The 24,032-nt window shown below is 39.4% G+C and overlaps 1 protein-coding gene across 1 annotated transcript; it reads left to right on the top strand.

The window, feature by feature from the left end:
• Positions 1–206: 206 nt before the first annotated feature.
• keap1a (kelch-like ECH-associated protein 1a) lies at positions 207–23,408 on the top strand. Its single transcript, XM_051954996.1, has 12 exons — positions 207–728; positions 8,059–8,934; positions 10,693–10,892; positions 11,088–11,244; positions 13,323–13,415; positions 14,560–14,706; positions 14,900–15,006; positions 17,086–17,215; positions 17,979–18,175; positions 20,639–20,844; positions 21,716–21,892; positions 22,656–23,408. The coding sequence occupies exons 2-12, from the start codon at positions 8,722–8,724 to the stop codon at positions 22,826–22,828; spliced, it is 1,800 nt and encodes a 599-aa protein (XP_051810956.1). The 5' UTR covers positions 207–728; positions 8,059–8,721; the 3' UTR covers positions 22,829–23,408.
• Positions 23,409–24,032: the final 624 nt, after the last annotated feature.

The following is a 24,032-nucleotide window of genomic DNA, read 5'->3' as shown; positions in this document are numbered from 1 at the left end:
TTTGATATTTAAATGCAGAAAATGGTACTCACCATGTAGCAAGTACAAGAACACACACACACACACACACACACACACACACACACACACACACACACACACACACACACACACACACACACACACACACACACACACACACACACACACACACACGCCAACCAAGATGACTCATCAGGGCAGAATACGGAAATGAAAAGGGCACCTCCAGAGCCTCTCTTTTCTTTTCTGTCTTTCTGTCCATGAATCATCCGTCAAACTTCTCAGGAAGTGTTGTAGATTATTCTCTGGAGGTTTTCCCCCCTCAGTTTCCCTGTGAGAATGGATGGATGAATAACAGAAGGTTTTCCAGCTTGATCCTGCTGCTTGCAGCGAGGTTTCATCCGCTGTTATATAATCCAGTTTCAGTTTGAGGAATGCCGCTCCTGACTTGTTGCCATGTAGGTCTCCGTACATGCGTATTGCTGTTTGCAGTGTAAAGAGTTGCAGTGTCATGTTGGTGCCGAAATTCCTCCCCGTTCCGGTTGGATTCCAGCCCGCAGAGACGAAGCGCAGCGACTCCGCGCATTTGTGCCTTTGACGCGGATCCGAGCGACCGATCCGCAGGTTTGAGTGCCCCGGAGAGGACCGAGAAGCTTCCGCCGGAGAAACACCCTCCCGTGGCCGGGCTGATAAACTCCCCCGCGGTGCTTTCTCGTCTGATTTCGCAGCTGTCGTCCAGGGTGGAGGTGAGTGAACTCGCAGCTGTTACAAAACGCTTTCAGCCTGTTTCTGAGCGACGCGCCTTTTTTGGATAAAAATCACTGATATAGCACGCTTTCCGTGAGTTTGAGATCTTACAGCCGAACTCGTGACTTTACTTATTGTGGCAACAACAACTACATTCATGTACAAAAGCCTCCAAGTTTGTTGTCGACCTCTAGTTTATTTCCAGTGGCACCCAGACACCTGAAAGGGAATTGAAAGTTTTACGCATTGTAGTTTGTGCAGGTCTGTCATTCATATGTGGGAGGCTGAGCGCCAAATGGAGCCAAAGTAGTGGATTTTTTGGACTTCTCTTCCCACAGAAACATCATCATAAATAAAGAATTCCCTGAAAAGCTGGAATCACTCAGTAGATAGCAGAAACTGTACATTAAAATAAGCTTTTCTAACTATGACGCCAAACATTTCTTAGTTGTAGCTGCTCTTATGTGAGCCTTTTGCTTAGTTATGTCACTGTGCATTAAATATCTAGTAGTTTTGCTGTGCTTGTGGCAAGAAAGAAGACAGTTGGAGGCTCCTTTTTGTGACCTTTGTGTCTAGAATTTCAGATTTGATTAATTAAGTTGATTATCGGTCAATAATAAGCCAGAAAATGAATTAAAAACTACTAAACCAGTGTCCAAAGGGACACACTATTGCACGTACAAGTTCCAAATCCATTTTACAGTCATATAAAATGTTAAAATTATGTAAATTTCTCACATTGACCAATCTGCAACCATCAAATCCTTGCAAAGTTAGGTTTAAAATGACTGAAAGTACAAAATCAGTTTTCAGAATAATAAATTCACATCAATCCACTAATAGAAATGTCAAACAACTGCTTGTGATTTAGTGAATTCCTGCTAAATAAGAACAATGTTCATAATTAAACATTCAGGATTAAGGAAAAGGACGAAATTCTCATTAGGGAGACCTTAATTTAGCAGTAAATCAGCAGAAAATGTTCATTTTTAAAGGTAGACGCCAACGAGTTTCACGCCGCTTTTTGTTTAGTGCGTTGAATGTAAGAATTTAATTTAACTTTGTAATGTTGCTCAGACCACAACAATATTTTTAATATGTCAGTTTGGCATTTAGGAATTTTTATGGACAGTTTTCAAACATTTTCATCAGTGGTTAAAAAATAATTATTAGTAAAAACTTATCAGTAAATTAGAGGGGTAAAATGACTCAAATGACACTGCAAGCACCATAAAAGCAAGAATATTCAACTTTTCTGTTGTTGTTTACAGTTGTGTTGCATTTATCAGCATGTCATCAATCGTCATTATGGTCAAAATTGTTTCTGTCCACACTTTTTCAGATAAGAAGGTAATTTTTCTGTTTAATTAGCTCACTGTGTATTTAGTTGTTCTGATATGGTGAGTGCGTGGGCAGGAGGCTCCATTATGCCATTGTAGTTTCAGGCTGGAGTGTCTGTTTTTCTTTTATTTTTCATGTCCTCTGGGGAACCCGTTGAATTCCTTAATGTCTGCACCTCAGCTTTTATCTCTTTTTATATGACTCGAGGTCTGAGGTGGCACTTTCCACGTCATCTGCAACCTTTCACCCAAGTCAGCTGCATGAAGGTTGACACCGCGGGAGGTCTTGTGTCACTGCAGTTACAAAACATTTCAAAACACGTGTGGTCATTACAGCTCAGCAATTTTAGAAAACATGTTGACAAAGGCAGAGCGGGACACTCTTTGGTCCTCATGTAAAGCCCTTGCTGTGCGTCGTACGTACAGGTCGAAGCTGCTGCACAGGCCACAATCGGCAGATCTCACCGTGCTGTCCTGTATATGCGACCGTCTGTAAATGGTTAACTCTTCTTCTCTCTGTCTCCCCTTTTTTTCTTTTATAAGTTCTGCACTGAGTCGGGCCTCTGATTTATGAAAAGCAAACAGCTCCGGTGCCAAAGTCAATGAGTTGCCATAATCGTCTCTTTGTTTTTCGTGTCAAAAGTACAATTTTCATGTGATGGATGCCACTCCTTAAGCGAATCGGGCTGTTTTCTTGGCAGTAATATGTCTTTTTCTTAATTTCAAGCAGCAGTTTGGGAAATCAACGTGCCTAAGCCAAACTATGCCGCCGTTTGTGGTGTTCCTGGTCACGTTTTTTTGGTTTTACAAAATCAGTGAGGTGGCGAGACCAAAAGTCAGCCAGGGTTCTCACAGTGTGACTGCAGACTTGAGCAACGCTTTATAGTAGCCGAGCTGTGCACTCTGAGCTGTAATTTGCTGTTCACTCCCTTAAAGCCTGATTAGAAGAGGACAGGCTGATCTACCCAAGCACAAAGGCCCTTTTTTATGGAAACTACCCTTACTATATTATTGTCTCTTGTCGAACTCCCTCGTATTTTCCTTAGTCTGAATGGAGTCATTTTACCCTCCCATTTTGCTTTTCTCTCTCATACTTGCTGTATGCCTCCCCCCTCTTCATGATCTCTCTTTCTCTGCCCTCCCTCCCTTTCTGTCTGACACTTTTGGTCATATGACCGGCAAACAGGCCGACTGACTGCAGGGTCAGATGTGAGGCTGAGCAGATTTCATTGTGCAGCTCTGCAAAAGCTGCGCTCCTTCACTCCAAACCGCCTTTTTTAACTTTACTGAGTGCAATACTCACAAAATATTAGAAAAAAAACAGTGACATTCTGTAAATAATTACCATGGGTGCATGGTTTCGTCCCTTTTTGCACAAGAAATCGAGCTCACGCTTGCGTGTTTACCGATTCTCGGCGTCCCCTGCGCAGATAAAGGCACTGTAGCTAACAGGCAGGATAAGAGAAGTCTTTGCTCGCTCTGGAGCTCAGGAGCTGATTTGTTCTGCTCGGAGCTGCAGCAGCGAGTGACACTGAGGAATGCAGGGATTTCATGTTTGTTGGTCAAGCTGTCGGTGTAGGTTTGTATCAGCAGGCGTAAAGCAACGATCCACTGTGTTTTCACCCTCATATCCCTGCATTTCTTAGCAAATCTGCAGCTTTGCAACTGTAAACTGCTCGTAATGCTTTTTCACTTAAATAACACGTAAATAAGAAGCGGGTATGTAAGCTTGTAAGTGAATCAAATCATGTTTGTGGTGTTGATATCTCCATTTTGATCAGCCTCAGACGTCTGTGACAAAACAAAATCGGTTATCGAGCCACATAGACATCAATTTCCTGGTAACACGGCCAAATACACACATTTCTGAAGTTTGTAAGACGCAGAGGGCTTTTATTTTGAAATAAAGCTATAGTTTTAAATGCAACAGTGCCTCTAAGAGCAGCGGAAGTTTTATTCCTCTGAGTCTTTTTTTTTTTTTACTCCAAAAATGTGAATTCTGAGCTCATACATCCACTGAATCTGTTGTGAAAAACACAATTATCTCCACCGCATGAGCAAACTGCGTTGTGATCTCAGTCGGCAGCAGCACAGCGGCTCGTCCTTTCCTGGTGCAAACACAGAAAGCTTCATAATCGTGGAGGAGACAAAAACAAAGGAGGAGGTCTCATATTAAGACATTTTTTGTTAACGTTCTCAAACCGAGCAAGCTGTGAGCCACTAAGTAAAATTTTTAGAATTTTAGAGTCTCATTCTCTAATAGATTTGATCAAAATTTTAATGGATTTTGACTGGAACGTACTAGATTCTTCTTCTCATTCAGGTTTAGTTGCTGATTCTCTCAAAATTTTAATACTTTATGATGTGTTTTAAATGTTCGGAACATGAGCAGAAGCTTTGCTGAAACACACAAGCCAAAAAGTTCAGTGGAGTTACAAATTAACTACTGCTGATGACAGATTAATTGATCCGAATTGGTGCCACCTGCACATTTAATGAGGCTCCTCCTCCAAACAAAAGACACAAAAGGACGGAGTCAATCTTGCCAAGATGTCTGTTGACTTAGCAGCGATAATATTACGTAAGTAAAGTTGATTTATTAGATAATAAATATTTGAAAGCAGTACAGAGACTTATTGCTTTATATTCTGTTTTAACTTGCTGCTTTGTGCCTGGATTTTCTTTTACATGAGGCGATTTGCACCTTAAATTGATGCAAAAAAAAAAAAAAAAAAAAAAAGGCAGACATGGATGCATAAAATCGCTGCAATGCAGAAAATGAAGCACCCAATAAGTTTAAGCAGGAGCACAGAAGTGAATGTGATTCAGAAATACAGCAGAGTAGTTGGTCGGTGACAGCTTCTGGTGTCTGTTAGGAATTCATTCATACTTTGTGTTGCTTTAAATGGTGTGAATGTCTGTTCTGTGTTTCTTTATCTGATGTCTGCAGAGTCTCACTGACTCCTCTGTGACTCACTGCTCACAGTTTGCTGTTCAGAGGAACCTTTTGAAAGGAGAAGTGAAGAAACTGTGTTGACTGGGCAAAGTTTTAAATATATTAAGTAGAAGTACCTCTGTGTGGTTGTGGTAGAGCTGCGATGATTCGTTGATAAATGGATTACACGGTATATTCATACTTCTTGTTTTCAAGAAAAAATGCAAAATGTTATCTGGGTTTAGCATCTGTAATGTGAATTGTTTTGTTTTTTTTGTGGTACATGACAGATAAGTTAATTTTTGCACCATTTCGTAAACCTTACCCTAAATGAACACTTAACTAAAAAAAACAATCAGAAGAAAATATGATATTGAAAAAAAATAAAATTTGTAGCCCTTTATCTGAAGAAGTTTCTGGCATTTTCTCCCCAAACAGTCAGTTTCTGGTTGTAGCTTCTCATTCAATACATTGCGGTATTTCTCTATGACGCAATGAAAGAATTTTTTTTTTCACTATTTCTTACTATTTAGAGTCAACAATTCCTGGATTAATTAAAAATATATTGACAAAATTATATACTAAAAAATTACTTATTTACAACCTTGCTTTTGGCATATTTGAAAAAAGTTTTGCATCTACATTTTTCAGGAAAAATGTCAAATTTTGTGGTTTCAGCCTCTCAGGTGTGATAAGTTTCTGTTTTTCTTTGTGACATAATGATGTTTTGTTTTTTGTTTTTTTTAAACATTTCAGAAAAGTCAGATAAATGACCACTTGATTAATGGGAAATTTGCATTTTAAAAGTAGTTATTTGAAGCCCAGTTTTTGGTTTTTAACTTCTTAAATGTGTTAAGTTGCCGTTTATTCTTTCTGGTTGTAACATAATGCATAAGGTCTTTTCACCATCTCATAGCATTTAGACCAAATGATCACTTGATTATTAAAGAAACCCATCAGCAAATAAATTTATACTAAAAAGTGGTTATTTAAAGCCCAATTTTTGGCATACTTGATTCCATTAATCCCCACTAGATGAAACTTGCTTTGACATTTTCAAGAAAAAATGTCAAATATTATCCGTTTTTTTTTTTAGCTTCTCACATGTGATAAATTGCTTTTTTTTCTTTTTGATATAATGTATAAAATTATTTTTTTCATCATTTTTCAAAATTTTTTTATTCATTTATTTGATAGGGATAGCACATATTAATGAACATATAAATATGTAAATATGTCAGATTATAGCCACAGGCTAATTTCCATCTGTTGTCCCTAGACAGGCTGATGGAATGGTCACATTAAACAGTAACAGAAAAAATACGTAAAAGAAGTCAAAAACATAGAACACAACTAACATTATACACTTGGATCACAAACAGGGACAGAGTGAAAGAGGACACAGGAGAGGACAAAGGGAGAAAAAGAAAGAGAACCAAAGAGGGCAGGGAAAACAAAAGACATAAGACAAAAACTGAAAGGAAAACTTTAAATAGTTGGAGACTGTCAGAGCGAGAGCAGTTCCCAACCACAAAGGCAGTAGTGACATTGATAAATTCATCACAAACACTAAATTTCAATAAGTTAATCATTTATCATTTACATTTGAGACAAAATTCTAAAACTTTAAATTCTAAAGTACAGTAGTGCATTGCACATGAGTCCATAAAGTGCTTCTCAGTGGCTAGGTTATTGCACAGTAATCCATAAGGTGTTTTTTAGTGTTATTGATCAATGCTCACATTTTTGATTAGATGTGAGCCACTCCTTTAAGTGACCTTTGAAAGTTTTAAAACTCAGGGCCTCCCTCACCGAAGTTGGTATTTTGTTCCACCGCATTGCATTTTGACCAAAAGCTGTTTTCCTTACTGGCACCTCACAGTTGGTTTGTATTTAATGTAATTTGAGAGAGGTGGCGGTGCCAACCCATGTAAACATTTGTAGATCAGGCAAGCATTTTTAAATGTAATAGAATTTTCAAAACTTAATAATTGAATTTTGTTAGAATGTTACAGTGGTGATAGGAAGACTTTTTTTTATCAAGAGTTTTTAAAGCTCTTTTAAAAAGACTTTCAATTGGTTTTAATGTTGAGCTGCCTGTCAAAGACCAGCTAGTAATACAATAACCTATGTGTGAGAAGATCATACTGTGCAGAAACACCATGGCAGCCTGATCAGTCATTGACCTTCTAATTTGATTGAAGCTGGAGATTTAGATCAAATGATCACTTGATTAATTAAGAAAACAATCTACAAATTTGTTAGAAAAATAGTTAATGGCAGCCTAGTTTTAGACATATTTGAAAATTTTCAATATTCCACAATATTTAAAAATTGTACTTTCTGTGAAGAACATCAAATATTGTCTGGTTTTAGCTTTTTATGCATGAAAAGTTGCTGTTTTCATTTTGTGACATGTTTTTTCAACATTTCAGAACATTCAGACAAAATGATCGATTGATTAATTAAAGAACAATCTGAAAATAAATTAAAACGGACAAAGATTTATTGTAGCCTGCTTTTTGACATATTTTAAAACCTCTTCAAAAATTCAATCCACACAATTAAAACACTGACCTCAGGAGTTAAAAGGCAGGAATTGCAGGAATTTTATCTGTATGAATGAACTTCTTTATCTTTTTTAGTTTCTGTTTGAGGTCACAGATCAAAATACTCCAGTACAGTTAAATGAGCAGCCCAGGAGAAATAAAAGTAAATAAAAATGGTAGAATGTTCATTATAAATGATGCATTTACAGAGCGGATATGACAACCTTCTGCTTGAAAAAAGTTTTTTTTGTAGAAAATCGCTTCCCCATTTGAACAAGTACTAAAAATACAGTGACAGTTTCTTTTAGTGAAATCTGTGGCATGAAGCAGCTCAACAGAAAACGTCTTTTCTCTTTCAGCTTCAGGGAAGTGAAACCTGAAGTGTGTGACTCTCATACACCCACATTTACATACACAAGGGATTCTGATTCTATTAGCTTCTTTTGAAACCACTAAAAGTCTCTCAACTCGCTTAACTTTCTCTGTTTTTTATTCTCCCTTACAGGAAAAGCTTCTCTACAGATGTCCTGTTAAAGAAATCTCTGCTACGATACGACTGATTGCGTTTGCCAACCGCTTCCTCTTCTCTGGAGCTGTACATGGCAGAGGACTCTCAGAAACGTCAGGATGGATTACTTTCAAAACCCAGAAACTTGAAAATTATGGACCAGCAGTCATTTAGCGATGGTGGTTTGACTCGCTGTGTGGAAACCGTCTCATCCTGACGTAAATGCTGTCAGTCATGTCGGAGGCTGATTGTGTGAATGAGGGAGCATCGTGTGGTTCACCATCGGTCTACAAGCTGGTTTCACCGCCGCGTTCGAGCAGAGAAACGCCAAGCAGGAACTCCTTTTTTGCAGCAAACGGCATGCTCTGCCTGATCACCAATGGATAATACCATTCTGCCTAATCTCCTGGGACACATTGACTCACTGAAGAGATTTTTGTGCTAAATCTTCTGCAAAAATGGAAAAACTAAAGACATCTGCTCACTGGAAACTTCACATTTATGAACTAAAGACCAAAGGAATTTCCTCTGTTGACAGTCTGACCCCAATGGGATAAGAACTGAACTTCTTGGACTGTAAAAGACTATATGACTGAGCAGGTATCAATCACTAATTACTAGAATAACTAAATCTGGAGTCACTGCCACGCCCTCTCCAGAATGCATTGCTCAGTGAGGAAGAAACGTCTAACACGCGACTCAGATTTCTCAGCTATTGTGGTTCCTTCGATGCATGGGTCCGGGTGTCTGGACTACACCGTCAAGAATCACGCCTCCAGATCGCTGAAGGTCATGGACGAGTTCAGACGCCATGAGATGCTGTGCGACCTGGTGCTGCATGTCACCTACAACAACAGGACAGTGGACTTCAAGGTAATTATTAATGATTAGAATAGATTGTGACTCATTTTATGTAACCCAGTGACACTTTTTGGACAGCAAACAAGCAAAGAAACAACTTAGTGAACCTAAATTGAAGTGAAACAGGTTGAAAAGATCCCATCAAGCTGCAATGTAAACCACACAAGACGGTTAAATGCGAATGAAAATGCCAATTTGACTCTTGTGATGCTTGTGTGCAGTTTATTTTGTTATTTAAATATATAATATAAATTTCCTTTTACTAAATTTGTTGGCTTAAGTGCTTTCGCTACAGTTGCAACAAGCACAAGGGAGACAATTAATCGATTAATACAGATTTAACAGGTAACAGTTGTGATTGTTTTTGATTCACTTTAACCGAACTTTAAGGTAAAAGTGTCAAACATTCCCAGTTTCTCGCTTCTGTCGTGTGCAGATGACTTCGCTATTAAGATCAGAAACTAGAAGATAATTTAAGACAAGATACATCAAGACTTGATAAAAACAGAACTTCTTCGATCCCAAAGGAAATTCTTGTGCCAGAAATTGCTCAGAAAAAAGACAGGAGCATAAGAATAAACCAAAAATTGTAAATATAAAGTGTATGAGTATAAGCCAACAGCAGCACCTAATAGAAAAGCAATAAGTATGATCAATTTTGTCATAATTATGCTTAAATAGAACTACAATAAAAATTAAAAAATAAAAGTAATACTGGCAATGTTACTGAAATAAAACAGTAATGTTGTGAATGATAATAGAATTATGTTGTTAATATGAAGTGTTTGAGGAGTTTAAGCTAAATGCATCACCTAATGTAGTAGCAAGTACAATACTTTTAGAAAAATAAATGTTTAAGTAAAAGTGTCTTTTTTGTGTGTGCTGCTTTTTATGTAATAGAAATTCATTTTAAGACTGTCTGAACAAAATAAGATCATGAAAAATATCCCTCAGAGCTTTAGACATTAGTGACGGATACTTCTAATTGCTCTGACATTTTATAGAAATGATTTATCAAGAAAATCTTTAATGGTTAATTGGAGTCATCCCTTATAAGCTTGCAGGAGATCCTGCTGCAGCAGCGTGCAGTCCAGGTTATAGATTATTATTATCCTGCGTGCACTAGCAGATTAAGTTTAATTGTTCCGTTTGGTTTCAGGGATTGTTTGCTACAAAGCATGTGTTTTCTGTTAAGCCGTTAAGCCAACTTCAGTCACTGTTGAGGACATTAAAGGACGCACCCATCTCATTGTCTTAAAAACATTTGTAAAACTGGAAATGCAACATGCAGAGTGCAGACAAAAGATCTGTACACTGATGGCTCCGAGTTAGCCTAATTAGGTTTGATTTACACTGTCAAGTTAGTATATTCATTTCAAATGTTTGCAACTCAGCGTTACAAGTATGTTGGAAAATGACATTTTAATTTGTGCTTTTGATCAGATGCTGTCAAAAAGCTGCTTTAGGGAAACAAAGAATTGATCGATGACTTAGTTTGTGCTGAAGTAAAACAGGTAAATGAAGTAAAATAGTCATAAAATAAAGATGGAGACAATTAGAAGAAAAATATATAATTAGATTTTTTCTCAGCATAAAATGTTGTATAGATTTTTTTTTTAACCACCTAATGAGAGATGAAAGGGAAATACAAACTTCTTTTTATGTTGCATTTTAATTTACTTCCTTTACTTTGACTTGTCTTTCAACTCGTCACAAAGTGTGCGGTGTTTCACTCTCAAACCCACTGAATTTTTTATTTTTCATTTCCAGGTGCACAGGGTGGTTCTGGCCTCCTGCAGCCCCTACTTCAGAGCCATGTTCACCAGCAGCTTCAAAGAGTGCCGCGCCTCCGAGGTGACCCTGCGCGATGTCTGCCCCCAGGTGGTGGGAAGACTCATCGACTTCGCCTACACCTCCCACATCACGGTGGGAGAGACGTGTGTGCTGCACGTTCTTCTGGCTGCCATGAGGTACTTAAACAACGATGCACTGTCTTAGGGAGAAAATCCAGAGTCACTTAAAACAGCTGGAAGCTTGTATTTACACACCTCTCCTTTCAGATTTTGTCAGTCAAATGCACTGAATAACACTTAAGGTGTACATGCAGAAGGAGAATACACGAGCAGTCATGTTGTGTTCTCCACTTTACTGACATTTTCTACAAGATACCAGATGGAGGACGTGGCCAAAGCGTGTTGTGATTTCCTCATCAAACATCTGGAGCCGGCCAACGTCATCGGCATCGCTCGCTTTGCAGAAGAGATCGGCTGCACGGAGCTGCACCAGCGGGGCCGAGAGTACATCAACACACACTTCAGTGAGGTAAGTTTTATAAACATGCAACGCTTAGTTTTCTCCTAAAATCTTCAGTCGGGTCACATGGCTTTATCGAAACTTCACTCTTCATTTAACAAACATACAGACTGCCTTCAAAATATCATACTTTACCGTACTTTGGGTAAGTATTACAGCTTCTGGGACAAAGTATGTCCTGTTCAATGCAATTGGGACATGTTTCATCGTAATGTTGCACCAGCTTTGACCATCACAGTTTAAAGTGTTAAATCTAAGGGTGATGGAGTGTTTGCCACCAGGACCCCTTGACTTTAGAACTACCTGCCTGATGAGATAAGACCACAGAATCGGTGTCTTTTTTTTTTTTCAAAATCAATGTGTAAAACCCATTTTTATAGACTTGTTAAAAAAATGTATTCTGTTTACCTTTTATTCATGTATTTACAGTTTTACCTGTGTATTTACTATTATTACTGTTATTTATCCTTGCTTTTATGGTTTTAACCTCTATTTCCTCTTCTGCTTGTTCTATCTCCCTAATTTTATAAGACATTTTTGGCTATTTTATTGTTTTATTTGGTGTAGTTGGAGCGGTATGTTGGGTAAATCTTTCACCACTTCAAACTCTATTTTTCCATTTTGCTTCCTGATCTTTTTCTTTTCCGTTTGTCCTGACCGGGCGTCTCACCTACATGCGTGAGATACCGAGGACATCCAAGTAGCTAAAACATACAAGTTGGTGCATAAGATTTCGTACTGAAACAGACTAAATCTTTTTCTTGCATTGTATATAGTATCCAATGCACCTGTAGCATTTGTTGAGCAAATTAGAAAAGTTTTCAAACATGTTTTTCTCACACCACTGACAATGCTAAAGTGAACTTTACCCAAATCACTGACTCTGTGCAGGAAGGTGGATGTGCACTGAACTGTGAACAAGAACTGTTCATTAAAAACTTGCTCATGGTTGTGCCAGCGTTTCCAAGCACAGCTGAGAAGAACTGTTTGGTTAATGTCCGACAATGTTACACCCATGTTTTTCCAGCTGTCGGCGGCATTAAGACTGACGTTGGCTGTGACGAAGGCTGCTTTGTTGTGCAAAGAAACAGAACTGATTAAAAGTTGTCAATTGTCTGGCCTTGCATAAATGCCTTCTTTATCTCGAATGCAATAAATAATGCAAGCTCACACCTGTTGTGAGCATTGTTAATGTTGGCTGTGTTGTTTTTGCGTTTAAAGGCCACAGAGAAAGCCACTTTGGGTCCATCTGTGGAAGATATGGCCCAAAAAGTACATGCAAGAGCAAATGTCTTTATTTGTCTCCCAGCAGGAGATTCATTTATTCAAGTGTAAAGTTCCCACAGGTCATTTCTTAGCAGCCTGTCTTTTAATCCACAAAATCTCTGATCATTTTTGTCGTCTGCAGCTACATATTAGTTCCCTTTTTTTTTTTTTTTTACCCGCTCGCTTCTTTTCTGTCTCCTTCGGCTGCTCTTTGTAGTGAAGTAACTCGCATCCAGCTCTGCCTTTTTAGATTCTTAACTGACTTCTCCCGATCTTGTACTTTGCACTCATTTGTTGCCAGTCTGCGCTCCATCAACGTCAGCCGTAGCGCTCGCTAGCAGCTCGGTACTGAGGTCAGACTGTGAGGCCTGAATCAAAGCTCCTGACGGCAGCTTTTAGCACTTTTTTTTTTTATCCTGGCTGTTCATCATATAGACACTGATTGCATGTCGAAGGCAGTAAGGCACCAATGTTGATTGTTAATGAAAAGCTAATTAGTCACAACTTGGCAGCTGATCTCTGCTTTGCTTCTTTCATAGTGAATATGTCACATCACATCCTGTATTCATATGCTCTGATAGCTGTTGTCAAAGTGAAGCTGCAGTGTTTAATGTGTATCTAAACCCAAAGACCACTCATCTGCCTTGAGGATAAACTTGGCACGGGATCAGCATGTACTTTGTCTTGTTCTTTTCTTGTCACTTTTTTTTTTTAAATAATGGAAACTGTATTTGTAAGTGGTCCAAAAAAAAGTTTCATCCTGGCAAGAGATTCATCTAAATACAATGTGAAATGTCAGCTGCAGTGTCCCTTTGTTGTAGGTGACCAAAGAAGATGAGTTCTTCAGCCTCAGCCACTGCCAGCTGCTGGAGCTCATCAGCCAGGAGAGTCTCAAGGTGCTCTGTGAGTCGGAGGTGCGTGGCATTAAAATAACTAGCAAAAAAAAACTATGATATAAGCATTATGTTTGACTTGGGATCATTTTTCTACTAATTGTTAGGATAGGTCAAAGCATGGGAATAGTGTTGTGTGTTGTAGGATGTTTTTGGTGTTTGCACATGTGGACAACAGTCAAATAATTACAGTGACAGACAATGGAGATGCAACATAAATGTGTAGTTGTCGTAATCGGGTTTAAAATAGTGAATTTGGTTTGTGAAGTTGTAGTTTCAGTGCTCTGTTATTGCTATGGCCTGCTATATTTTACACTATTCCACTGTCATAAGAGAAACTCAGAAAAGCTGAAGGGAGATGCATTAAGATTGTCATTTGTCTTTACAAAGAGAAATAAATGCATTTGTATTGCCTGCATTAGTTCTTTTAATCTTTGGAGGCCTCAGTGTTTCATTCATCTTAGAAAGGCTCCATGTCTAGACTCAATCCAAAATCGTAACGCTGCAGGCGCTGATGCGTTTCCTTACATTTGGCTGATTTATTCTCACTTTAAATAAGAAAATCAAACATTTCTAAATCTAATGTGATGTCAAAAATTGCACTGATGCCCAATTCTACACATTTTCCTTCATGTTTGCACAAAAAAAACAAAGTCCACCCCTTTGCTTCTATCACAGCTCAAAATCATCTAAATAATTACAATAAATGTAAAATCATTCAGAATATTATTAGACTTCGAATTCATAGAAAAATATGCACATAACCTCAGTGCATGAGCTAATTATGATAATATAGCTTGCACTGAAATAGTGGTTCCAACCAATATTGTCATAAATTAGAGTAGAGTCAACTTTATTGTCATTGCACATAAGTACTAAGAAAATGTAATGCAGCTTAGCATCTAACCAGACGAGGTAAAGCGTATTTTATACTGTACAGGTATATGTGAAATGTTACAGCATGAACGAAGTTGTATAAGCAGACTAGTTATATGAATGTCATATTTCTAGATATGAATATAAAGACTGACCTGATACTAAATGAGAAAACCAGACTTACATAAGTTTGCACAGTTGATATCAGTTGTGACACAGTTAATATCAATGCCTTTAGATAAAAATGACACGCCACATGTTGATATGTTTTAAATGAATTTCCCGTCAGGTGTATAAGGCCTGTACCGACTGGGTGCGCTGGGACATGGAGGGCAGAGCTCAGTATCTTCATGCTCTCTTGAACGCGGTTCATATCTACGCTCTGCCTCCAAAATTCCTGAAGAACCAGCTGCTGTCTTGTCCCATCCTCAGCAAGGTACACCAGCCTTCCAGTGTTTTCTTCTCATGGAGATGCTCAGAAAAGATATGCTCTGCTGGTGTTTCATTCTAGAAGTGTGATGAAAGTGAAGTGCTATATTAACCAGTAACAATTTCTTTAATAAGTAACCACTCGGTTAAGTGTTCACTTGTTTTGATTTTTTTTTTTTTCACCTTTCTTTTACCTTCAGGCCAATTCCTGTAAGGACTTCCTGTCTAAAATCTTCCAGGATATGACGCTGAGGAAGCTTCCTCCTGCACCTAACCGTGGAACCCAACTCATCTACGTGGCCGGAGGGTAGTTATCTCATATATCCTCAACGATAATGCATTACCTGCTGCACACTTTTGGTATCTATTACTGATACTGAAGGTCACAAGTTAATATTGCCACATCACTTTGCCCTTTTATTGAACTCAGGCTGTTTTTGATGCATCCCATTGATCTAGAAAGTGACTGTCTGACACCTAGTGGATATTAGCGGGCTACACAATCTGTTTTTCTTGCTAAGGAGCCCTGTTTTCTGTTCTGAAAGGTCTTTATATAGCACCGCAAACTAGGGATGGGAATTTCGACCAATTTCCGAACCGACTGGTCGCTAATTTTATTGGCGACTAGTCGGTTCAAAAAACTTGCAATTTAACCCTTTAAGCGCCAAAGTCGCAATATTGCGACAAGCAACATTGCTGAACATAACAAGCCATAGCTTTAAATATACTGCATCGTGTGCCTCATGTACTGTACACCAGGAGATGGCGGACATCTGGAACTTCAATCTGAGCATCAGTTGTGGGCATGTTTTCATTCAGTTTTGGAGTTTACAGAGTTTGAAAACCGAGGAGACGAGACTCGCCATCGGAGCGTATCAGAGCGCAAGACGGCACATTTTAGAGTGAGAAAACTCACCGTACCTAGAGGTCTGGTCAACGCTGACAAAGTACTTTGTCAAGTAATGCCTTACTCATATTCTGAAGAGGAATATTCACCCTCTGATGAAGATGTTCAGTCATCCACTGAGACGGCACACTGCACACTAGCATTTAACCGGCTAGTAAAATACTAAACGTTTAATAAATGAGTAGGCGGTTAAACGATTAAGCGACTAGTCGCGCACATCCTTACCACAAACTATATTTTGATCTGAAAAGTAGACCAAAAAAGTATCCCACAATGCCTTTTTTGTTCACAGTTCCTGTTTGACTCTGCAAAGTTTCAACCACAAAAGATCTTCTTTGGGTGCGCGCCTGTTGGTGGTGGTTTTTCCACTCGTGCTGCGTTTTTTATAACCATTTGATGTGTTGTGTCAGTCAGGAGATCCACATTGAATTCCACTGAATTTCTGTCACTTTTGACCCATATTGTGCATCAAAGGGTTAACAGTGTGCTTTGAGCCAGCCTTGGCTTATATAATAGTCATGTTGTTCTGCGTCGTTGAACAGCGTGTCATAGGACCAGTTTTATGGCATAGTGCTGTCATTGACCCACAGATATACTCGAGGTTATCAGTTTGTTTTTGATTAGCTTGCTTTTATTTTCACATCAGCTCCTTTGTGAAATTTAACATCCAACTCGGATGAATCCTGTACATGCAACACATTGTCTTAGGCCTTGTCTTTGGCCCACTATATGATAAGTTCTTCTATGGTTTTTAAAGAATGTGTCTCCTTGGTTTGCTTTATTTAACCCTCTGGACAGCAACCAGTTTCTGGGCATTTTTTTGGGCACATTTTTACTCCCTTTAGGCTTATTTTTCATTGCATTGTAAAATTTTGCCCCTCTATGGAAAGACTGTTTATACAATTTGAATTTGTGTTACAAGCATTGGAAAAAATTCTGTCCACACACTATAGATAATTTACTACTTGTATTTTTACAACCTCTGCAAAACTGTCATTTTTCACACATCAACTCCAGATGTTTCACCGTGCTGAATGTATCTTCCAACGACTCGCTGACAACTTTCTGTATGCCAATTTTAAATCGTGCTCTGCCTACACTAGTTATCAAGTATGTTTTAATTTCCTTTCAGTCTCTTGTGTCGTCTCTTCTCTGTGTAAACACTGTCAACAGTTCGGCCAAATAGTGCCAGGTTTGTCACATGACTGGTGGTTGCAGCTTAATTACTTATTGGTTGCACTTTTTTGTTTTTTTTTACAGAATATAGTGGTTATTTTGGCACATTTTTGAAAGCTACAATTAAGTACTTTGATGTGTGGCGATTTTAATCTGAGCTTTGCTTAGGTGTACCAGCAGATACCCATCTCAAGGGCAGTTGGAGAGTTGAAAATCTGAGGATTCTTTCTATTTGTTCCGCTTCTGGCTCTTATAACTGAGCATTCATCTGTCTAACTATAACCCCACTGTTTCTCTGTTCAGATACCGCCAGCATTCTCTGTCCTCCATGGAGGCTTATGATCCCAGGAGGAATGTCTGGATAAAATTGGCCGACATGGGGACTCCGTGCAGTGGTCTGGGAGCCTGTGCACTGTTTGGACTGCTCTACACTGTAGGTGGCATCAGTTCTGTCGTATTACCAGTGAAATGAATTTTATTCTTTGAATAATGCTTTAAGGTTCAGGTCAGTCTTATTTACATAGCAGCAATTCACAGCATAAGTCATCTCAGGGTACCTCACATAGCAAGGATAGGACCTTACAATGTTATGTTATAGAAGAAAAAAAATTACCTTTGAGCAAGCTCTTGGGGACAGAGGGAGCAAAGAAAACCACCGACAGACCCAGGCTCAGGCAGGGCGGCCGTCTGCCTCGACCTGTTGGGGTGAGGGGAGAGAGAAAAGACAACAAACAAGAGAACAGTAAAGACTGGGAATGCTGGCAAGGACAGTACCGAAGATCAGAGAAGTGCAGCTCTGCAGGCAAAAATACTTGCTGAGAGGACAAAACAGAAACTAAGGCATGCAGAAATTTAGTCACATGCACTGGTGGTATCAATGCGTGAAGATTTGCTTAGTCATAGGACGTCCCCAAGCAGCTCAGGGCTATAACGGCATAAATAAGGGCCGGTTCAGGGTCACCTGAGTTGGCAATAAGTTTATCTAATCTTCAAAGTAGAGGTGGTGTCTGAACCCAACCTCCACAAGAGAGGAGCCTGATGGCTAAAAGATCTGCTACTGTTTTATAGTGGGGTGCTATAAATTCCATCTCATCACATGGCATATGGCTCAATTTTGTCACTTTTCTTTGCATTTAAAATTAATTTTCTCACCAGTATTTCTTAATAGAATTGTAAAAATTTGTATGCAAACTCAGGTTGGAGGCAGGAACATGTCGCTCCAAAACAACACCGAGTCCAATGCCCTGTGCTGCTACAACCCCATGACGAACCAGTGGAGCCAGAGAGCCTCCCTGAACGTCCCCAGGAACAGGGTCGGCGTGGGCGTGGTGGACGGCTGCATCTACGCCGTCGGAGGTTCCCAGGGCTCGATGCATCACAGCACGGTGGAGAGGTGAGGCATTTCTGGGGGTTTTTTTTGCGTGAGGCACTCAAGAAATAATTAGCTTTTAATTATGTTTTTTTTCTTACTAGGTTGAATGTAATGAGTGCTTGTTTTTTTTCTCCTGCGCACATTTTGTTAGATTAAGTGCAGCTACCTCTGCGATGTAATGGCACGAGAGAGATGAAATGAATAGCTGCCATTCAACCTAAAGTGCAGTCAAGAAGTTTGCTGGTATTAGCCTAATTAGACAACAACATGAGCGTTTTCAAAACATGTCGAGACAAACTTCCCAGGAATGTCGATCTGGTCGGAACACTTTAAGTCTCTGCCAGGAGGAGTTTTAATGCTCTTGTAAATCAAGCAATTACTGGGGGGGGGGGGGGGGGCAGAGAATGACAGTTTCTATTGATGCCATTAGCTTTCTTTTCCGTATCTAAAGAACCGTGCTTCAAATGTGACCTTAATCCCCTTTTCTCGTGAAAGGTATGGATTTCTAAAAGATGCTAGTCACAAGAGAATTATTAGAACTCATCAGGCGCCCGTTGGGAGTCTTCTCGTGAGAAGCTGCTAAATATAATGAAAGCTGATAAAACTATTGAAATGAAAATTCAATGTGAAACACATCAAAGGAGATTAGAGCATTTATAGTAATAATAGTTGGCAGAAAAAGGCTTTTCTCCTCAGGATGCTTCCCAAATGAATCCAAGCAACAGGCAAGAGACTCAGCAGGGAGTCATACCTGCCTGCTAAATTAGGGGGGGGGAAGCATAATTTGTCCCTGATGCATTGTGTGTCTTGCTGTAGATGCATAATATAATAATTTCAGTGTTTGGAGCCCAGTGTCATTGTCAGTAAGATCATCCAAAATTTAAATTTAGTGCTTTCCCAAAGGGCACTTTGCCAACTTTAAGGGGAAACTGCTGTAACATCAGCCACCCTCCTATCTGCAGTTTACAGCTGGAATAGAGTCACTGCCAACATCCTTTTAATCATTAACCAGTCAGAGAACATGCAGTCCAGGCTGCCTCACCATGATTCAGGCCTTTTTTGTTTGTGTCCTCTCAGTGGGAAAGGAACTGTTAAGAGATTTTGAGAAATGTGCTTATTTAGAGAGTTAGACAAAAAGATGGATATCAGTCACATATCTGCCTATTAACCGTGGTGTCTAACTTTTAGGATAAACACTGAACAGTAAAGCTAATTTGCTAATGTTTAAAGATAAACATATGAAGGCACCTTCACAGCTTTTGAATTCACATCTTATATTTAGTTTGTTTAATCCACAAAAAAACCAAAGTGCTCGAGTTAAAAGCTGTGGAATAAGTGCATCATAAACTGTAAAACCAGTTTGATGTTTCACTTGTTTTTGTATTCATTGTAATAATTGGTGAACTGAAGAGCTGCTGGTAGGAAGTAGTTTTTTATTTATTCATTCGTTAATCTTTAGACAGTCTGGCCAGCTGTTTCCTCCTGCCAGCAGTCTTTATGCCAACTACGTTAACCCTCTGATTCCCAAGCTCTTTATGTGCATTTTTTTCTCCTTTTTTTTAAAACTCACTTTGAACTGCAACATAATGTCTTGTGTTCCCAGTGCTAGAAAAACTGGCAGCTCTCCATGCTATAGATGTCTTACTACTTAATTTTCAGTTTGTTTTCATACTCGTCCCCTATTTGTTCTGTGTACACAGCCTGCAGTTCAGCCTAAAAAGTTAAAGAACTTTTATGAAATGGCATATTTTTTTTGCAGCCAAGTTGCTCATAGCTTCACAGTTGCACTGAGAGATCCAGAAATTTTGCGTTTTGACAGAATCTGCTTACGAAAAATTGTTTATTATTGACAAATTATTAAATAGGACCAGTAGAGCAAGATGATGAAATTTCTTGATTTTCAGCTTTGATTCAATGAGGGGTTTTTTTAAGGACTGTCGGACAGTTTAAGATACTTTCTGTTTTTACAGTTTCTAACTCTGAAAAATTGAGTTATTTTGGCATTTGGCAGATAACACGCCTTTTAAACCTGCTGGCTGGCTTTGAGGTCCTGAGGGTTGAGATTAATTCAACCGTAGACCTTTAAGCCTGTTTTTTTGTTGTTTTTTTTTCACCCGTGGTGCACTGAAGACTTGATGTTTTTTTTAGATGTCTGCTGCACTCCATGTCGACTTCCTTGTCTCTCTCTGCTCTCACTGGTGTTACAACATCTTTGGCTTCAAATAAAGCTCGTCAATAGTTGCCAAACATGGTTGCCAGCTTAACCTAATCCACTTAAAGTTGACTGGCTGGTGTAGATTGAGGAGGTTGCTGCGTACAGCCCGCTCCCCTGAGTCCTCTGAATCAATTTAACGTTTGCAGCCCCGATGCATTCATTTGATCATTTTAACCGAGTAATATTGCATCGTCATTAGTGAAACGTCAACAGATTATCGCCGCACCGACCACTGTGCATGAACTGAGTGACTGCTGTTTGGTTTGCAGGTGGGATCCAGAGTCTAACCGCTGGTCCTTTGTTTGTCCGATGTCGATGGCTCGCCTGGGGGCCGGAGTGGCAGCCTGTGGGGGGGTGCTGTATGTGGTGGGGGGGTATGATGGACAGAACCGCTGGAACACTGCTGAGAAATACCAGCCTGACACTAACAGCTGGCAACAACTGGCTCCCATGAACACTATTCGCAGCGGACTGGGTGAGTCAGTGTGCACTTCTGAGCTGATTTAAGAGTTAAACACAGGACAGTTTAGCATGCCATTCTACTCAAATTAATAGATTTAGATTGTGTGTGTTGGTCTGTGTATGCGTTTTTTTTTTTTTCCCCCTCATGCCTGTGTTTACTAGTATCACATAAGATCTTGTGTGCTTTCTGGCATTTCTGGCCCAATTTAGGACTTCAGTCAGCAGAAAATAAACTTAACTTTAAACTGAAAAGACTGTTTTCTGGAATCACTGTTTACTAGTTACTGGTAGAAACTTTAAGCTGGAATCATTGTTTACTAGCAGTGTCAGACGAGCACAGTTTACTAGTAGCGTCAAAAAAAGATTGTCTGCTAGTATTGTCAAAAAAGACTGTTTACTAGTATTATCACATAGACTGTTTACTAGTAGTGTCACAAATACTATTTACCAGTAGCGTCACATGAACACTGTTTACTAGTAGTGTTACATAAGATTTTGTGTGCTTTCTGGCATTTCTGGCCCAATTTAGGGCTTCAGCCAGCAGTAAACTGGTTCAGCTTTACACTCTAAGGAAACGTCTGCTTTGCGCTCTCCTAACATTTAACAAAAAATCGACCTATCAGAACCTCTAATTGAAGTGTTATCCCTGGAGTTTCCACTGCACCTTCTTAACAAATTGTCTCATTGTAAAACTGCACCATGTTGCTTTCTTCTTACATAACAAAACCTTCAAATATATGAGGAAGACTGGTTGTTTCCCAATTTCCCTTTTTGATGGCAAAATAAAATTGATCTGCTGTTGAATACGTTCAAGATTGAAATCAATCTTATCATCTAACACTTTACAATAGCTTTCCCTTTTTTTTTTCTGTTTGCTTTTGCAGGACTGGTGTGCATGAACTCGTACCTGTACGCTGTAGGAGGCTACGATGGGCGGTCGCAGCTGTGCTCTGTGGAACGTTACAACATTGTGAGGAACATCTGGGAGCCCAGAGCCTCCATGCAGTACTGTCGCAGCGCACATGGAATCACAGTCCACCAGGGACGCATCTTTGTCTTCGGTCAGTTACGTCCCCAATCGCAGTGACATTTTGAAAGGATGTCGAGTGAGAGAAAATGAACCAGAAGAGCTTGTGATAGTTTTTTTCTATCGTTTCTGGTTCACGATTGATTACAGTTGACTGTCTGCAGTTGAACCTGTTTTGTGCGTTGTTGCTAATCAAGCTTTTTTCCCACATATTTAAGGCAATTTTACATTTTTGAGTATAAGTGCCTCTGGGGGCTGAAATGACTTCTATAAACATGTTATTTTTAGGATTTTTTTTTTTAAATACTTTGATCTTGTCTCTTCTCAAAGATTTCTAGAAAATGTCATGACATTTGCAAGCATCTCAGTGTAAAAAGATACATACTGATTCACTATTTAAATAATCTGGATTGACTAGAAACTAGATCAGTAGGTGATCCACTCTTACTACAGTGGCAGCTGTGTTTTTTTTCTTTTTTTTTGTTCCAATGTGGCTCATTGACTCAGTGTAGTTTAATTAAATAGACTAACGTATGGTTCAAATGTGAAGAGTAAACAGATTTGCAGCAGGCAAATTAAATGTCACATCAGGAAGAAATGGCACATAAATTAAATCAACAATGAATCAAAGAGTAAAATTCACCTGTTTCGCGAATCCGTTTGTGAACCGAGAAATAAATTGCTTAAAGACGGAAGAAATTAATTTAATTATTCATTGATGTACAGTTGCCTAATTTGTTTATTAGCGGCTTCATTAACTGTACTCTTTATGTGTGTGTGTGTGTGTGCCCATTCAGGAGGTTTTAACCAACATGGCTTCCTGTCCAGCGTCGAGTGTTACTGCCCAGAAAGAAATGAATGGACTTGCGTCACCGACATGCCTCTCGGACGCAGCGGCATGGGCGTCGCCGTTACCATGGAGCCGTGTCCCGGCAGCCTGCCAGAAGCGGATGAGGATGGAGCCACGTAAGATGAATCTATTGTAGCCTCAAGCGTCGGATTCACTTTTAAGTGGTGCTGCTTTTCAAGACGGGGGGCCCAAGTGCGTTAATTACAAAAAAAAACCATTCCAAAATAAAACTCCTCACGTCTCCCTGCCCTCGTGGATCTTATTTGCATCGCACCAGCGGATACAGCTACTGTCTGTATGGGAACTTTGAAGAGGAGGACATGTATTCCTATGTCTGCTGGTGGGTCAAGCGATGCAGAACAAGCGGTAGCATGACAGAGACCTCACAGTGAACTGGTACTACTGATGTAAACTCAAATAATATTTAATTAAATGTTATTCTTCAGCCTTTAATCTCTTTAGTGCTCTGTTTCATTTGTAGATTTACTTGCACGTCCTTCTCCGTGTGTCCTCATTTCTAATTCCTCTACCTGTCTGTGTCTGTTTCTCTGTCCAAATGAGCACTTTTCATGTGTCCTCTTCATTTTGTGCCAAAGTAGTTCCATCAAAAGCTGCCATTTTGTATGATTTTGTGCGTGTGTGCAATCACTGTATTTTATTTTATGCCTCTGAAAATAAACTGAATCAACTATGTAAAGTATGAACTAGTTTTGCACGTTTCTGCAGAGGCGTTTTACTGACCTCTGGTGAGCTCGGTCTTGAAAGTTCCGCGGCTTTAATGTGTAACAGCGTCGGCTTTACCACTAGATGGTGCAATAAGTCCAAAAACAGCTGCAGCAAAAAATGTTTTGTCTGGTTTGCTGTGTAAAAGAAGAACTCCAGTGACGCTGACAGCTTAAAAATAACAAAGCAAGAGGAGTAAAGGCTCTAAATCTGGTTATATCTGGATACACAATTATATAATCACCAAATTATATATCTATGGAGTGCGTGCACTATAAGCAGTGACATCCAGTTTGGATAAAGATTTGTCTTGCTTTAAACCTCAGAATAATTAGAGGTAACCAGCAGAGCCCTTTATTCCAGCAGTCCACAAGAAAGAGAGTGTTGGAGTCACTACAGTGTTAGTCATCAACCGCAGACGTCACTCTTGTGTTTACCTATTTCGCTCTCTGTCTCTCTGCTGCTGTCGTCTATCTCCTCCATGGCTCACCTGCAATTATCCCAGCAGGACACCAAAGAAGACAGTTCTGGACTGAGCTATTATTCAAATACAGCCTCTGTCTTCTCATCATGTTTTCTGATGAGATTTCCAACAGAGAGA

This window comes from Acanthochromis polyacanthus, chromosome 1, assembly GCF_021347895.1.
Source record: "Acanthochromis polyacanthus isolate Apoly-LR-REF ecotype Palm Island chromosome 1, KAUST_Apoly_ChrSc, whole genome shotgun sequence".
Lineage (NCBI taxonomy): Eukaryota > Metazoa > Chordata > Actinopteri > Pomacentridae > Acanthochromis > Acanthochromis polyacanthus.
This window is presented reverse-complemented; position numbering and strand designations above follow the sequence as displayed.